This window comes from Scyliorhinus canicula, chromosome 1, assembly GCF_902713615.1.
Source record: "Scyliorhinus canicula chromosome 1, sScyCan1.1, whole genome shotgun sequence".
Classification (NCBI taxonomy): domain Eukaryota; kingdom Metazoa; phylum Chordata; class Chondrichthyes; order Carcharhiniformes; family Scyliorhinidae; genus Scyliorhinus; species Scyliorhinus canicula.
Window position 1 is genome coordinate 12,695,483 of NC_052146.1, and position 18,700 is coordinate 12,714,182.

The 18,700-nt window shown below is 45.6% G+C and overlaps 1 protein-coding gene across 5 annotated transcripts in view; it reads left to right on the plus strand.

Moving 5' to 3' along the window:
• Positions 1–2,085: 2,085 nt before the first annotated feature.
• The window catches only part of LOC119973016 (clathrin heavy chain 1-like), a 68,662-nt gene continuing 52,047 nt past the window's right edge, over positions 2,086–18,700 (plus strand). For all 5 annotated transcript variants that reach the window (XR_005462255.1, XM_038810510.1, XM_038810689.1 and 2 more), the window contains exon 1: positions 2,086–2,247. Coding sequence is in view for 4 of the 5 variants with exons in the window: in XM_038810510.1 (XP_038666438.1) it covers positions 2,206–2,247 (42 nt within the window). In the remaining variant the exon portion in view is untranslated. The remainder of the gene's footprint in view (positions 2,248–18,700) is intronic.

Sequence of the window (18,700 nt, forward strand, 5' to 3'; positions counted from 1 at the left end):
GCGATTTCTTCACAGTGCCAAAAGCAATCATCATCCTTCCCTTGCAATTTGATGTTCAGTTCATTTAGAATTGAAAGATGTCTGCACATACCTCTCCATTCACCTGAGGAAGGAGCAGTGTTCCGAAAGCTCGTGTTTGAAACAAACCTGTAGGACTTTAACCTGGTGTTGTAAGACTTCTTACTCTGCAAGGTAAGACATTGTTAGCATCCAATTTTCATCAGCAAACAAATCAGCCAGATGGGACAATTTCTCGAGAAGGAAAGCGTGGATTTCGTACCTCAGTTTGTAAACTCTGAGTAGCTTCATTGTTGACTGATCATTACAATAACTCTTCAAACGGATGAAGTCCACCGTCACTGGGACTGAATTGCCACTGTTTTGATTCAATGCTTTAATGTCATCTAAAAGGTCAGCAAAAAACTTATAACCACCCTTCAGTATACAGAGGGCGACGATGTGATGATTTCCCACAGCTTTCATTATATCCCTTGCCAAACATTTAGCTCTGTCCATGACTAAACCATGAGGAATATATACTCTCTCCAGATCCTTTGAGTTAAGTTTAGGGATGTAAAAAAGATCAAGGTCATAGCCTTGTTCATCAATGGTGATCACCACGCAGTCAGCCGCCGGCATGGCGCAATCGGACTTTGACGCCAGGTTCAGGTCCCAACACTCCCGGGCCGCATGCGCAGTGATGAGCGGGCATGCAGGCGCACTGCGCCAGCATTTTTTAGCTGGCCGCGGCCGCCAATTATAAAGCCGCTCGCAGCCAGCATTAAAATCCGGCTGTTGCGATTGTTGCCCGTGAATTCTCAGGCTCGGGAGCACCGCGATGGCTGGGTCCGCGACCCTCCCGACACCCACCCAAGGCACAATCAATGGACACGAAGCGTAGGTGAAGTCCGAAACGAAAGCCTTTAATCAGCAATAAGTGAGCCCGGCAGACGTACAGAAATGGCCTGGCTGCCGGGGGACACAGGTTCTTATACCCCGCCTCATAGACGGAGCTACCTTCCTCTTAGCCAATAGGAATAAGGGGAACACGATACTTGGGCCAATGGGCAGCGAGCCCTCTGCACCAATGGCAGCTCACACTCCCAGGTACCGTAATAATCCCTAGTCATACTACCACAGGTCGTGACCCCTGCTTTGAAAATGCCCGGGGTTAAGGAGATAGGGTTGGGAGTGGTAGGGTGCTCTTTCAGACGGTCGGTGCAGATTTGATGGGTCTGCACTGTAAGCATTCAGGATTTATTGATTTTTTGAATCGCTGTTTACACTAAATGCACGTCTCACTTTATACGGAAGGGAGTTTAAGATTGCATATTTAATTCAGCAGTGCTGACACTGTAACTTTAAGCAAAAATCCTGCTGTATCATCCTGGGATGAGAAATGTGCAGGGAGCCCCATTGTCACATGACATGATGTAGCAGTCTGCTGCAGGCGGAAGGACACAAACATGTAAATAATATAAGCAACTAAAACAAGTTGGGGTTAAAAGAACATCCATGAAAAATCGTAGACCTCGAAAATATATAAACCTCCTGTATGGATGGTGAATAAATGTCGTCCTTTCTCAAATAAACCTCTGATCTGTGTGGGGAACTATATAACGCTGGCGGAGGCGCCAGGCCCAGGAGGGAAGCGCGCAGGCCAGACGTGCCATGTGATTGACATTCGTGGTGGTCCCGCCTACTCTGGGCGCCGATTGGTCCGCGGCGGTACTGAAGGGGCGGGGTCTGGAGTAGGAGGGGCGGGCCGATTGGCGGGAAGCGGCTGTCGGTCAGAATGGCTGACGTGTGAGGAGGGGGCGGGGCGGCAGGGAGCAGGAGGCGGTGATTGGTGGGCCCCAGCCGTCAGTCAATGGTAGCGACGCGTGCGCGAGTGGCGGGGGGGGGACAGAAGGCGGGCAGGTGGAAGGGGGCGGGGCGCGGCGGCTGGAGGAGGCGGGGCGCGGCGCCTGGAGGGGGCGGGGCGCGGCGGCTGGAGGAGGCGGGGCCCGGCCGCTGGCGGGCGGCGCGGCGATTGGTCGCCCCAGCCGTCCGTCAATATAAGTGACGTGCGAGGGGCGGTGGGGGAAGAGCGGGTGAGGAGCCGAGGCCGGGAGGAGTGAGGGCAGGGGGGAGGTAGCGCCATCCTAGCACTCGCCATTCCCTCAGTGTGTGTCAGAGAGACCGCGCCGACTGCAAACACAAAACATGGCTCAGATCCTCCCCATCCGCTTCCAGGAGCATCTGCAGGTGAGGAAAATTAATAATTGAAACGTGTGGGGGGTAAAAGAATGGGGAGAAGCCCCCTGGACCCGGTTGTTAGGCAACCGCGGCCTAGTGGTGGGAAAAGCCTGGGGCTGGGACAGGGGGGGTCACCTCCAAAATAAGCCTGGGATGTGCTTCGGTTGATTGTGATCCTTCCTCGCCTGAAGGCGGTCGGTTCTAATTGGGGAGGGGGACCCCCCAATTCCCATCCGGGACCCCCCCCCCATTCCCATCCTCTTTGGGGCTGTTCGGCCAGGGGGGGCCTCCTCACCATGGGGCGGGGGGCCCACCGCACTGCACCGGGAATGGGGACACCCACTCGGGAGGAGTGGGGGGAAAAACAACTCCTTTTATGGCATCGACACCGGGTCCTTTTTTCTCCCCTCTTTCCCTTCTCCTCCTCCTCCCTTCCCTTTTCCTCCCTTCCCTCTCCCTTTTCCTCTCCCCTCCACCTTAAATTGAATGAATGGAATAAAAACGCCGCCTCCTTCCCATCGGGATGTGCAATCTCTGCTCTCCCCCTCCATCTGTTTCTCCTCTCCAGACTCTCCCTCCCCCCAGACTGGCTCCTGCACCCACTGCAGTGTGTGTGTGTGTGTGTGTGTGGGGTGGGGGGGGGTGGGACAGGAGAGGGGATAGGCGCTGTTGGCTTTGAGCTGTTTTACAGGGGCAAGCTGGTTTGGTTTGAACAGCGCAGCTTCTATCCTTTTTATCTATCCACTATTGCACCAATGCAGAATGACCGGGCAGTCGGATGGGTGGTCGTCTTTATTTTAAATGGCATTGATTTTTTTTTCTCTCTCTCCCGGTTCTCAAGTCTCTGAATTAATAAGTTGGCTGTTTCTGCAGCCATTGGACCCTTCACGTGTGTGATGTGGAGATTTTCGCTCCGTTTATCTATTTGTATCTGGATTTCAATCCCATCCCAACTGCGACATCGCAGCACATAACAACCCCCCCCCCCCAACGTGAAGCTGCATCGTGCTGTGTGTAAGAGAGCAATCGGCAATCGGGCCGGGATTGAAATGTGCACCATTTGAAATGTCTTTTTGCATCAAGTTCCTGTATGCAGAGCAGTACTTTTCACTGTACCTCAGTACACATGACCGACAAATCTCCAGCATCCACAACCCTCTGGGGGTCAAGGGTGCACAAATGATGCACAAGTTTCTTGTTATGACCATCCCTCAAAATACCTACTTTGCAGCCTTTGTAAGCTGCCACTATGAGGTGGTATCTATTGCACTTGAGATGTTCTTGTTTACAATGTTGGTATTGGGCAGTCAGGACACTTTCAAAACTGGGATTGCTTTCTGACTCTCCGGACATCTCTTCCTGCCTGGGTGAGTAGGACCGTATTTGTCGCAATGGCTATTGATCGGTGGCTTGCAAGATGGTGAACTTTTAAATGACTGTCAGAACCCCTTGCTGTTCAGTGAAGTGGAACAAATGGTAATTGAGCTGCTTGAAGTTGGGTTTGGTTGAGCCTTCCTTTGCTTGTTGTCAAACGCACTAATTGTTGTGTGCTTCACACTAAACATAGAATTTACAGTGCAGATGGATGTCATTCAGCCCATTGAGTCTTCACCGGCCTTTAGAAAGAGCCCACTTAAGCCCACACCCACCTGATCCCAGTAACCCCACCTTCCACTCCTCACAGTAGAATGGATAGGTACTTGATGCCTGGTGTAGATATAATGGACGCCTTCAAATAAGGCTGACTCTATGATGTTTTGTGACCCTAACTTTCTGAATAGACCCTTGGCATTGGGGAGGGGGGTGGAGAAGCACATTTAAATAATGCTATTGCAAAATCACCAATGAGAACACTACAAAATGCACCTGTCATTAAAATAAAAAAATATGAGCTGGGTAGACCATATGGCCCATTGAACCGATCCTGACCTTCAATATGATCATGGCTGCTGACTGATCTAATCTCTTCACACAGCACCTGATTGTGTGTTTTATGTATCAAATGATGTGTCTGGACTGTATGCAGAACAATACTTTTCACTGTACCTCAGTACACATGACAGACAAATCTCCAGCATCCACGACCCTCTGGGGTAGAGGGTGCACAATTTTTTTGTTATACTTCTAAACTTGCCTGTGGAGTTTCCCTAGGTATTGCAAATGTAAAGTCTATACTGTCTCATTACATGTGAGTTGCTTTTAAAGTAATGCTATTTACTTGCAAAGTTTAGCTTGGGTTGAACTGAGGCAAAATAGATTCGGCAAATACAGCAAGTCTAATTATAGGGTTCTGGTTTTTGGATTGTGAGCAATACCCAGTGGTTCAGATAATTGACCAACTTGCAGTAGAAACAGGGGGACAAAGAAATGGCCCAGGAACTAAATTCATACTTTCTCTGCCTTCACAAAGGAATGCATGAATAATGTATCGGATGTTCTTGAGAAACTCCAGTTAGTGAGGAGCTGAAGGAAACTAGTATGAGTAAATAGTTTTGGGAACATTAATGGGATTGAAGACTGACCAATCTCCTGGACCTGAATCTTCAGCCCAGAGTACTTACAAAAAAAGTGGCCCTAGAAATAGTAGATCTATTGGTAGCCATTTTCCAAAATTCTTTGGACTCTGGGATGGTTCCTGCAGTTGAGGGTAGCTAATAAAATCCCACCACTTCCTCCCGTTTTAAATGATCTATAGACCAGTGAGCCTAATATTGGTAGTAGGGATGTTTGCTAGTGTCCATTATCAAGGATTTCATAGCGCTGCATTTGGAAAGCAGTGGTATAATCAAAGTCAGCATGGATTTACAAAAGGGAAATCGTGCTTGATTGCCTGACCAGAAGCCAAAGTTGGACAGGAACAGGACTTGGTGCAATTTTAATGAATGGGCATCAAAGTTTGGGTGATGGATAGGGTAGAATGTGGATTGGAGCCAGAAGTGCATTGAAATAGTCAGGTCTTGAGGTAACAAAGACATGGAGAAGGATTTTGGCAGTGGATGGGCAGATAATAGGTGGTTTTAATACGTGATTGAGGTTGAAGGCTCATTTCGGGATCAAAAATGACACCCAAACAGACACATGTTGAATTGTTGTCGGGGAGAGTGATTAGAGCTGGTACAGAATGAAGTTGCTTAGTGACCATGAACATGGCTTTAGCCTCCAATATTCGGTTGTAGGATTTTCTGCTTATCCAGAACTTTCCAGCAGCACTGTGGTATTGGCACTGAGTGCTACTGGGTTGGAATGAAAATAGGGATTTTCAGCATTCACTTCAAAAATGTTGACGTCAAAAGTTGACAGTAATTTTGACCGTGAAGGCAAGGCTACCTTAAGTGACCATGTGAAATATACTGCAGCATTAAGGAACTGGGTTTGCATGCATTATTGAATTTTGGGTTGTCACCCATAGCAGCTGCTAATTCAAGACTGGGTATTTCTGGCTGATTTTAACACCTCCTGAATTTGAGTCAAGTTATATCTGAGCAAGCTGTGAATCACAGCTACATCGAATTTTAAGGACTGTTTTAATGGTGGAACAAGTGTCGATAAGAGATTGTTTCCCTCACCACTCGGCCATTACTGACATTATGATATTACAATACTTTTGTATTCTCTTTCATGGGATGCATGTTGTCGGCCAACATCCTTATGAGACTATTTATAAATTGCAGTCATAAAATCATCCCTGTATGAAACCTTGTGGGCCTTCGCACTGATTGGACCCTATACGTTTACAGCTATTGATCATAGTTGTTTGCTCAATGCCACCTGTTCTTTCTCTATGGAGCTTCTGAGGGAGGAGAAAGAGCCTATTGGTCTGAGGTTTTCTTTGTTAAAATTGTTTCTGTAACTAAAATTGATGTGCCAAATCCCAGCAATGAGAACAGCAGAAATAAAACTGCAAATATCTAGACTCTCTGGGGAGAAGACTACTAACAGTACAAGGTTACTGAAATTAATCTTTTGAACAAGAATTCCGACTTGGTCCTTGTGCAAATAAAGCCAGCACATTGAACTCTGCAGAAGCACAGCATCATGAGTCAGTTTTAGCATTGCTACAGCTGTCCACATGAAGTTTGGATTATTTCCACCGTTGCTCCTTTGGATCGTACAATTGCCAAATAAAGAGCGCACTGACTAGATTTTTGTTTAAATTCTAGTTGGTGTGTGTCTGGTATGCTAAAATCATGGCGACTGGATGAGTACAGATAATATGGAACTGCACTTGCCTGTCTGGAACATAAAAGATTGCCATATCACTCAACCTCTGGTCAGTCATTCTTCGTATAGAATTTGGAGAGGCAGGTGTGTGGTGGAAGACTGAAACCAAAAATGTTCTGGGGACCTAGGTTCAAATCCCACCATGGTAGATCTACCAAGTTTAATGATTATCTGAAGTCCTTGCCTGCTCTAGCCTGCATGTGACTCCAGACCCACAGCGATGTGGTTGACTCTTAAATGCCCATCCCATGAAGACCATAAGAGCACAGTAGGCCATTGATGTGGCCACAGTAGGCCATCAAGTCTTCTCTGCTGTTCAATGAGATACTGGTCTGATAGTCCTCAACTCCTGCCTCATTCACATAACCTTGAATTCCCTTACTGATTATCAACCTTGAGCATAATACTCTGCCTCTTCAGCCCTCTGTGGGAATTTCAGATTCGCTATCCTTTTGAGAAATAAAATCCCCACCTGTCTAAATGGGCAACCCCGTCCTCTGGTCCTAAACTCTCTCGAGATGAAAGCAGCCTCCCCTTCTACCCTGTGAATCCTGTATGACTCAATAAGGTCACTGCTTTCATGAAGCATTGTCCTGCCTATAAGCCTCCTGGTCTTGTACCTATTGCCATCTTGGGAGTCTTGTTTCATGACCAGCTAGTGGCCCTCTTGAAGAACAGGTACCCTTGGGTGTCAAATATCATTATCTATTATAGATGTGAAGCTGAGCAAAGTTTGTAATACTCCACAAACTGGACCCGAATGGGTAGCCTGTTAACTTGCTGGAGTTTAGTACCAGAACCATTGGGAATGGAGGAAACTTGCAGACTGTTGTTTTAATTGCTAAGTAGTGTCATGGTTATGGTGCCACCATTTTAGCCACGTGCACCTACGTTAGTGGCAGCTACTTTCCCAATCGGATGCAGGCCAATGTATTTCAATGCAGAACCAAGGGAGTGAAGCACTCTGCTTTTGTCTTGTTATTTTGCCAACAACTTGTATTTTTATAGTATCTTTTGATGCAATGAATTGGCCCAGGCTACTTCTCAGCAACATGAGGTGGAATCGGGCAATGTTACAGAAGTGGAAATGGGTGGTTTTTATGGTAGCACAAGATGCGGTCAGATCCCCCCCCCCCCCCCCCCCCCATTAAATGACTGACACCAAGGTTGAAAAGTTTGACTCTGCCTCACCAGTTAAGGGGGTGGTGGAATGGCATGGGAACAGTTTGCAGCAGTGACCATTGTGCAGGTTATAAAGTATACACATCCATCAATGAGTAAAGATCAAATGGCCAATGATTATTTTTAGGTATGCAGTTGGCTATATCTGACTTTCAAATTAACCTAATGGTGAGTGGTTAAATATACTAGGGTGATGTCATTGGCCACATCAGAACAATGTGAACTCAATAGGCTCCAATGGCTTGTGCTTGGTCAGATTGGTGGGGGGCGGGGGTTGCTCATGATTTATTTGGGTAAATTCTTCGTGCCTGGAATCTGCAATAATTTAAGTCAACAAGTGAATGAAATGTAGCTGGTGCAGTTAAGAAACTTAAATCAGTCTTGCTCTTTTGTTTAAACTGACGCGTTCAAAGTTTTTGGCCTGTGAGCAAGCTGTTCTTTAGACCCAGAAAGAGTCAACAATATGTGGGATTCATTTGTTTTTGTGCTGTCCATGGAAGGTTGGAAATCATATTTCCTAATTGGTCTACTCCAATGTGACTGCATCCTAAATGGGAACAGAACAGTGTTTTGCAAATCCTTGTGCTGAAAGCTAGAAGTGAGGCAAGTGTTCTGTTGAATCTGTCAAGTGATAGTGAACATGAAAACTGACAAGAAGGCTACAGGAGCAAAGGCAAGCTGGGTGGAGGTGTCAACCACCAATTGTTTAAAAATAAACTAGACCCACAGTGATTTTGTAGATTTTTCAGTGAAGAATGCATGTATCTAACTGTGTATATTGTGGCCATTCACAATTGCATTTCCCTGCCCCCTTCCCATTGGCTGAAGTTGGCTCCCACTGAAGCCGTTAGGATTTTTTTGCTACAATTAGAATCACAGGCTGAGAAATGGTCTTCAAAGGTGATCAAGACTCTATATAGATCAAATAACTGGCAAGCTGTGATCCTTCTCCAATTCTACAAGATGTCTGAGCTGACCCCCTCAATGCGGTCTGGGAATTTTGTGCTCTTGGATTAAGAGGCAGCTTTTAAACTGTAAGACAGGCGTTTGACCCGAAATGAAATGAAAATCGCTTATTGTCACAAGTAGGCTTCAATGAAGTTACTGTGAAAAGCCCCTAGTCGCCACATTCCAGCACCTGTTTGGGGAGGCTGGTATGGGAATTGAACCTACACTACTGGCCTTGTTCTGCATTACAAGCCAGCACTCAGTTGCACCATAATTTGTTTAAATTAAATTATTTTGGGGGGGGGGGGGGGGAAGATTCCTTCAGATTCTAGGATGTGAAGATCCTAGAATGGAACTGAGGGCCACTAATTAATTAAAGATATTTTGATATGATCCAATACAACTTGTCTTAACAATTACACACTAGATTAACATTAGATTGCAAAGTGACAATGGTCTCATTAATAGTCCCTTTAGTACTGTTGCTAATTGTGTTCTCTTTAATTGGCTGTTTATGGCGGTTAATATGGTCACCTTCCTTAATTCTAATTACGTTTGCTCAAGAGTTGCCAGGTATCTTTCGATACTGCCACAAGGTTCAAAACCGAATACTGATCAAAGACTCAATACACCAGTTAGTAAGTTTGAAATCAATGCTCATTTATTTATACACAGTCAAATATACTCATGCACAAAACTCTACCAACTAAACTATCACTACTACTAAAGCCTATACTTGGCTTCGGGCGCCCACTCAGTCAGAGGAACAATGGCTGTTGTTTTTCGGTTCTGAGGCTGCTGGGGTTGAGCTGGTACGGAATAGCAGCTGAGTGTGTCTGTCTCGTAGCGTGTGTTGACTTTGGACTTGCTTGTTCTGGTGCAGCTGCTAGGCAGGTCTCTTCGCTGAGAGCCAAGGCCACGAGATCGATTCTCTCTTGGGGGCTTCTTCTTCTACCCAAAAGGGGCTTTGTGCACTTTTGGGTGGGCCTTGAACTTGGCTCCAATTAATTGGGCTGTTTCTTGATCGTTGTTATCGATTTTCCTCCAATAAAGGGGTGGGTCCCCTGATTGCTGGGCGTCTCCTAGGTCGCCGTTGGCCTGCTTTGTTCTAGTCTCCTCTGGCGCCGGGGTGTCTGCCTTGGTACTGTTTACTTAAATGTTACCCTTTTGTCCCCGGAGATGGCTCATCAGTATGGTAATGGGTTTGCAGTATCGGTCTTGTCTGGGAGCTACGGCTCCAATCAAAAGACAAACCTTGCACCTGCTTGCTTTCTCAGTATTGTCCATTTTCCCTGCATTCTTTACAAAGTGTCCATTTTGTAATCGGGACGTGGCCATCCCAGATGGCTACAGTACACAAGATGACTATCGTAAGACACTCCTCTGAACCCAAATGAATGTGATTTCTCCTTGATGTCCCCAGATGATTCTTGAACAGTGTGGCAACTTGTATCACTAAATTCCTCCATCTTCCACAGTGATTTCAAATTCCACTTTTTAATATTTAAATTCTCTCCATTTCAGGTTTCCCTTGTCAAGGCTTAAGCTATCAATTTTCTACACTTTCAAAAGTTCTCTCAAACCTTGGTACAACTGTAGCTAACTTTCAGCCACTCTTAATCCATGTCTTTTCAACTCTAAATATAGTACCCAATTCTTCCCCACCCAATTAAGGGGCAATTTAGCATGGCCCGTTCACCCATCCTGCACATCTCTGGGTTGTGAGGGTGAGACACATGGGTAGTATGCAAATTCTAGGGACCTGGGCTGGGACCAAACCCAGGTCTGTGGCACCATGAGGCAGCAGTGCTAACCATTGTGCCACCATGCTGCCCAACTTTACTGAACAGTTAACTGTTCTGGTTCCCAGTTTCCTCTGTTCCATTAACTCCAGCCTTCCTTAACTAGCTGGACTTTTGATTTCTAGCATTTGTTTTCTTAACCATTACTCTATAGTATGGATTTTCTTCTAGCAAGGCTGAGGTATTCCCTAGAAGCTGTTAGTCTTGGAAGGTTGAGAGCTGCTTTCTCCCTCTACCTACCCAACTGCCAATGAATTAAGCTAAAACTACAATCAGGAAAAATCCCTTCGATCTGGAAAGTGGCACTTTGTTGCCAGGTTTTTATTTACTTGTTGCAACCCTCCAAGCTCAATAGAATCAGTTGGAATTTAACCAATCCCCACAAACTCCTTTGTCCAGCATGAATCTCAAGTTTTCTCCCCCCCCCCCCCCCCCCCAACAAACACTTATTTCTAATGCTTACCAATGCATAGTACGATAGCACAGTGGTTATCCCTGTTGCTTCACAGCAGCAGTGACCTGGGTTTGATTCCTGGCTTGGTTCATTGTGCGGAGTCTGCGTGGGTTTCCTCCGATCCTCAAGTCCTGAAAGACGTGCTTGTTGGGTGAATTGGACATTCTGAATTCTCCCTCCCCGTATCCGAACAGGCATTGGAGTGTGATGACTAGCTGATTTTTCACAGTAACTTCATTGCAGTATGAAGTCTACTTGGGGTATATTAATTTTTTTATTATTATTTAACTGATTTGCAGGAATTGGGAGGAATGCAGTAGTTTTGGGGGGCTTGTTAATCAATTTTGTGCTATATATCAGACTGCCATTAATTATTTATGCTTTACCACATTAACTGCTCAAATAATTATTTAAATCTTAATGATTTGGGTTTGCTTTGCATTCCATTAATGTTCAAGCCATCTCGCTGGATCTGCAGTAGAAAGTCCCAATTACAAGTGGGTGGGATGTAGTGGTTGTGTCTCGAGGTGCATTATCAAATAAAATTGGACACATGCCAATATCTGATCATGGCTAAATGGCTTGGTCAGAGGTTTTCAGGAAAATGTTAAAAGGAGGTGGAAAGGTGCAAGGTCAGAAATTTTTAAGATTAGGTCCAAGCTAGAAGAATGGTAAAGAAATGCAAGAGGCTAGAACTGATGGTGAGGAACTGTAAACACAGTGGGGGCATGTGCCACACAAACAGTTTTGAACAAACTGGTTTGAAGCGTGCAAGGTGGGAGGGTTACTAGTTGGGAAGTGAGAAAATAAATGTGCAGGGACAGGCAAGAAGGTTCATGTACACAACCTTTTTGAAGATGGCATGACCAGCTGGTAAAACAAAGCATACTGGGCCTCTCTTTTTTATAAATAGCAGCACAAAGTGCAGAACGTTTTGCAAGGGTGGTACATGGGATGAGGGACTTCAGTTAAGTAAAGACTTGAGGCTTGAACTGTTCTGTGGCATTGAAGGGGGATTTAAGAGGTGCTTAAAATTATGCAAGGTCAACTGTTTCCATTGGCAGGAGGGTCAATAGCCAGATGACAATTTGTGCTAAATGCCACCAATCTAAGATTTTATGGTTTGTAAATGAGCTATTTTCATGGGTGAAGCCTCATGCTTGTTCTGCCCAAGCCTGGGGTGTGAGGATGTTTCCACTTACAGGAAAATGTAAAGCTTGGGGCCAGAGTTACTGATGAATCCAGTAGGAAATATTACCCAATGGTTCAAGTAGTTGAGGTAATACTGATTTGTCACAAGCAGGCTTGCATTAACACTGCAATGAAGTTGCTGTGAAAATCCCCTAGTCACCACACTCCAGTGCCTGTTCGGGTATATGGAGCTGGGAATTATTTAGGTCAGTAGTATACACTGAAGCCAGACAATTTCCCATTATTAAGTGTCCACTAAAAACTAGTAATCAACTAACTGCTGCTGCAATGCTCTAACTTTTTCAGTTGGATCCTAAACTCAGACTTTTTGCCCTATTGTGCATAGATAAGCATGATGGTCTCCAGGTTTGGTGATGGGGCTGAATCTTGGATATAATTCAGTTTGCTAAATTAACTTTTTTTTGTTCCTGACGGTGCATAAATTAGGGGCTGTATGTGAATAGCAAATATTCATGTGAGAATTGGAGTCTGGTTCTTTCAGCTCTCTAACCTCTGCCCATAATAACAGCAAACTTTGTTCTATTTTAGAACTTGCTGAATAACAACTCTGGAATTTGTCCTAAAGACTGGGAAATAGTACAGGATGACTGGATTTGTGTGACATTTATTTTTTGCAATGCAGGCTATATAACATTGGGACGGTTCAATCCTTGCACTTGGGGTTTGGTTGTGGGTGGCAGGGAAGAGGCTTTTCCAGTGGGCCTGATTTGAACCAAGTCCTCTAGCTGTATGGTTACGTGCATTTTCCTACTATCTAAAACACTTTTTTGGCTTTATGCATCACTTTAAAATTCGCCTGAGCAGTAGAATAGCCTGTTGAGAAGTTTAGCTTGTGTCTTCCAGTGAGTGAAAAATGATACAATGGGGAAACCTACTAATTGGCTTAACCATGTGTTTTCTGGTCAGATGTGATTCCTGTCAGTGCTCCATCTCCCTCTTTAAGAAATATTTTGACTGAGTGAGTTCTTTCAGGGGGTAGCAGATGAGTGAGTAGGTGCCAGCGAATCATGCACATGTATTGGAGTTGTGAATAATTAGGAAGATCCTGGGCAGGAGTGTTCGTGGTCTTAGCCAGGATAGTGGGGAGGAGGTGGACCCGGACCCTTTGGTGGCGATATTTGGGGTTTCAGAGAAGCCGGAGCTCATGGCCTTCGTCTCTGATTGCACGGGGGTAGCAGCATGGTTCGGTGACCTGTATGACGTCCTGCGGTTAGAGAAGATAAAGTATGAGTTAAGGGACTCAGCAGGAGAGAGAAGTTGGGATGTTTGTGACCATGTTTGAGGAGCTGTTTGTCATGCAAGGGGGGGTGAAAAAGGAGAATAATCTGTACAAACTGTATAGTTTGCTGGGAAGTAGGTTTCCCAGGGTGTTTATTTGCTGTAACCTACTTTGATATGTTTGAATAAAATGTGTTTTCAAAAAAATATATATTTTGACTATTTAGTGCCTCTATTTTTGTGTGCTGATGTAAAATATTACCAATGCTGTTGAATATCTGGAGAACTACAATTAACATTTCTGGTCAATGGCCTGTCAGAACCAGATGCTGCTTAACTGGTGTTTTCTGTTTATAGTTGGGTGTGTTATTACAATTGTGATATTTGTTTTTTTTCAAATGTTCGTCTTCCAATTTTAAGTTCAGTTTACAACTTTATTCCTACTTTAAAATGGTTGTTAATTATTTGCAAGATCAGATGCTAATTGTCTCAATCTGGTACACTACAGGCCACTTGATACAACTAGTCTGGTGGCCCTATGGTCCACCATGATCTTCCTCCCTAAAACCCTATCTGCTGGCTTCCATGGCATTGTCTGAACTAGATTTTTTTTTTTGCAATCTTGTCATCCATTGGACACTATCAAATCTTTAAGTAATTACTTGCATACAGTTTCCTTGCCCTCCATCGAACAAGACTGCTGTATTTTTCAGAAAAATGTTAATGTTGTTGTTCATGAAGCTGAAGTTCTAAAATGAGTTGCACCAGGAGCCCAATTTTCCAAGAAGATGAACTGCCACAGGATCTGTTTGGATTTTAACTTGGGCCTTTTCAGACCTTGACCATTGATGCTTCATGTTGTTGTCTTGAGACTTGATGTCTGTCTGCTGCTTGATCCTGAACAAGTGAGCTGACCAGAGCACTCTGCAATTTTAGTATTTATTCCAGTATGTGCAGCTTGTACAATGCAGTAGTTGAATATTGGGCAATAATTATTTTAATACCTTTAATCTTGCCTCCAATCAAGGGTAGCCCTTGTTTTGAAACCGACCATGTGGTTGGCAGTGCTACCTCATGGTGCCAGGGACTCTGGTTCAATTCAGGCCTTGGTCTCTGGAGACTGTGTGGAGACTGTGTGTATGTTCCCTGTATCTGTGGGTTTCCGCTGGGTGCTCTGGTGTCCTCTTAGTCCAAAGATGTGAGTTGGGTGAATTGGCCATGATCAATTGCCCTTGTGTCCAGGAATGTGCAGTTTATGGGGTTACATGGATAGGGAGGAGTGGACATGGGTAGAATGCCCACTTGTGAAGGGTTGGTGCAGATCCAATGGGCCTCCTGCACTGCAGGGATTCGTGGCCATTTTATTTCGGGGCAGGACTGGGATGTCCCATCTGTGCACTCTGGTGGATATAAAGGATCCCATGGCACTATTTGAGAGCAGCAGGTGAGTTGTCTATCTCGTGTTCTATCCAATATCTGTATTTTAAAAATAATCAAACTTCAATCAGGTCATTGTCACAATATTGCCACAGTGCCCTTTTGTGGGAATTGCTGTACTCCAGTTTTGGCTGCTGCATTCACTAATTACAATAATAAATCAAAAAATACTTTGCCTGTAATGTGCTTTGGCATGTCCTGAGATTGTGAAATGCTAAATATAAATGCACACTTCATTCTTTCAGTATTGCAGAATAACGACCAGTTACACTTTCCTGTGCTTGCAATCCAACATCTCCAAGTAAACGCTGAGCTTGATGTTTTTTCTCCCTGTGGGGCCCCCCCCCCCCCAATTTTTCAGTAGACTGACATAGTGCAAGTTAACTATTCTAGGATCTCCAAATAAGACAGGCTAGCTGAAACACAGTTGATGAATGACTTCCACCTCTGACCCGACCGCCCCCAACCCTAGAGCCAACCTTCTCCAGCCTCATGAATTCCACCAGGTCGCTCACTCACACCTCTGCCATCTAAGCAAGATTTCGAGCTATCAGGGAGGCAAAAGGCCAAGATACTGCCTCTTGCCTCCTGAGTCTTCTGACACCCCAAATATTGCTACAGAAAAGCCATCCTGACCGGCAGGGTCATCCCCGCTCACACAAAACCAGAAATCAACACATTAACCTTTTCTGAAGAACCCCTTTGGGGTGAAGTTTGGGTGTTCTGAAACACTAACAGAAACCTTGGCAATAGCAGCACAATCCATCTCTTAAAGTCCTCTTCATCTGCTCCACCAACTGAGTCCGTTCAGCTTGTGCAGCTGCACCCAACCCACTGTCACCTGGTTATCCAGGTATCTGAAATTTGCTCCCACTACCTTGAACGGTAGTTCTCCAAATCGCCCCTCTTCTGCTCTTTATCAATTGGGAGCACCTCTTTCCCATGTTCAGTTGTACCCAAAGAACTAGCCAAAATGCCCCAATGGGTCAACAACTTGCAGCAAGACCTTATGCTTGGTGACCCACTGCATAATCCCCTTCCAATTCCCCAGTGCCTGAGTACCAATGTCAGTGGCGCTATTGCCAAAGCAAAGAATAGCAGGGAGAGCAGGCACCCTGCCTCTACCTGAGGCTGAACTCTGTTCATCCACACACTTGATCTAGATCCTTTACCACCTCACTTCCTCCTGCCCCCCCCCCCCCCCCCCCCAAATACCTCCAATGTGCTGTTCGCCCCTTCCAGGTCCAACACCACCCTACCCATTCCTGAGCTGTGGGCCTAATTTGGCCAGTCTGACTGCCACCCTGCATGTTGGCCCTGGTTTCTGCTTCTCCACTGAATTGTTGCTCCCTCAGTCCTCTTCTTGCACTTGGGGCTTATCCCCCCTGCTCCTGAGCCCTTTTGTGTCTCAATCTCGTGGGGTTTTTAGTTGGCTACAAATGGGTCCTTGAACAAGTTGCCAAAGTCAAAGCCATCTTCTGACCCCCAAATGCAAATTTGATAGTTGGAGGAATTCTAACAGATTGGGCAGCCAGTCTGCAGCTTTGGGTGATACTGCTGATTGCCAGCCAAGCAGGATTCTTTCGGTGATTAGGGAGGCGAAGGCTGGGGCATCACCCCTCCTCCCCTTGCCATGAATTCTGGCTGGTCTGATACCCTAGTACCACCTTTGGGCTTGGCTCCACCCTCATCCCGCAATCTTGGGTGAGTTCTGTATTTGTGGCGTGTCTGTCTGGTCTCATCTGGAACCATAAAAGAGACTTGTGGAAGAGACAACTGTTCATGAACAATGTGGGCTCTGCAAAGCACGTGCTCCTAGTAAGAAGGTTAAATGCTGTCACCGTTGTTCTATCTGATCTGTGATGCTGCCTCACAGGAGTCAATTCTGACCATGGGTGACTTTGTGAAATATGTCTGTGGGTTTCCTCTGGGTGCTCCAGTTTCCTAAAGTTCAATCGATGTGCAGGTTAGGTTGCAGATGTAGGATGGGGGAGTGGGCCTAGGCCTAGGTAGAGGGTCGATGCTGACTTGATGGCCTCCTGATTGCTTCAAGGAAGGCTGTCTAGGACCTTCTAGGTGACACCAGAACATGTGGGTGTGGTTTGCCAGGCCTCCCTGGCACTGATCTTCAATGATATTGTTGGGGACAATAGCCTTTGCAGTGTCCAGTACCGTCAGCTGTTAAATTCAAATTGGCTGAAGACTGGCAATGCTGGGGACCTCTGGAGAGGCCAAGATGGACTGTCTGCACTTCTGGCTGAAGATTGTTGCAAATGTTTTGTCCTCATCTTGCAGTTCCTCCATCATTCAGGAAGGGATATTTTGTCCACTCCATTCATTGCTGGACGTGGCAGAACTGCAGAAGTTGATCTGATCCATTGGCTGTGGGATTGCTTATGCTTTTTGGCACAGTAGTCCTGTTGTAACCTTCCCATTATTGGGTATTCCTGGTGTTGCTCCTGGCATGTTCTCTTGCACTGGTTGATCCCCCTGGCCTGTTGGTAATTGTACTGGGGCATATCCTGTGCCAGATTGTGGTCATGCAAGACAGTGGTTAGCACTATTGCTTTACCGTTCCAGGGACCTGGGTTTGATTCCTAGCTTGGGTCAATGTCTTATGCGGAGTCTGCACATTCTGTTTGTGTGGGTTTCCTCTGGGTGCTCCAGTTGCCGCCCACAAGTCTCAAAAGAATGTGCTGGTTGTGTGAATTGGACATTCTGACTTCTCCTCTGTGTACCTGAACAGGTGCTGCCATGACTAGGGTATTTTCACAGTAACCGCATTGCAGTGTTAATGTGTAACCCTACTTGTGATGCTAATAAAAGATATTATTATGTACAATCCTGCTGCTGATAGCCCAGAGCCTTATGGATGCCCAGGTCTTATAGATCTGTTTTTAACAAAAGGTAGTGCCATGCAGCACCATTTGAAGGTATCCTCATTGTGAATGCAGTGCCCAGTTGTCACTCACTGATACTGTTGTGGCCAGATGCATCTGTGGAAGGCAGGTTGGTGAGGATGTGGTCTGGTATGGTTTTTCCCTCTTGGTTCCCTCATCACCTGCAATCCAACAGCTATGTCCTTGTGATCTGGCCAGGTTGCTCTGGTGGCACTACCAAGCCACTCCAGAGTATGTTCTGTGCCCTTGGTGCTCCCTTCCAATTGGTGTTCACCATGGCTTACAAATTCTTCAGCTGAGGGGGAAGAGGTACAGTACATGCTAATCAACTGGGTATGATTTTGAATGACTGTCAAGCTATTTAGGGAGTTGGATAGAATGTTTTAAAAAGCTGGATCTCTCAGGGTTGTAATCTCCAAATTACACACAGTGCCACGTGCCCGTGAGGCTAGAAATCGGAAATTAGTACAGCTCAAATGTGGCTGAACAGTTGGTTGAGGAAAGGTTTCAGATAGCTGGACCATTGGGATCTCTTCCTGGGCAGGTGGGACCTGCACAAGAAGGGCAGATTACATCTAAACTGGAGAGGCATAAATACTGTGGTGGGAGGCTTGCTAGTGTCCCATTGGAGGATTTAAACTAGTTTGGCAGGGGGGTTGGGAACCAAAGCAAAGGGGCATTAACTGAAGGAGCTAGAGAGTAGGGCGAGTAAGACTTGAGAAGAGCAGGCAGGATGTGGTTGCTGGTGGACTACCAAGTGCATTTGTTTCAATACGAGAAGTGTTAAGGGGTAAGACAGATGAACTTTGATTAGTACTTGGAAACTACAGTGTTGTTGCCATTAGAGACTTGGGAGGGAGGGACAGGATTGGCAGCTTTAATGTTCCAGGATACAGATGTTTCAGGCAGGATAGATGGAGATACAAAAGCCATTCCAACCCCTGAAGAAAAAAACAAACGCTTTTTTAAGAACCTAGAACCCAGAACACACCAGCACAGAACAGGCCCTTTGGCCGTCGCTGTTGTGGCAGCAACTGCAAGGCATTGAAACAAACCAATACAAATCTTGGGCAAGATATCCACCCAAT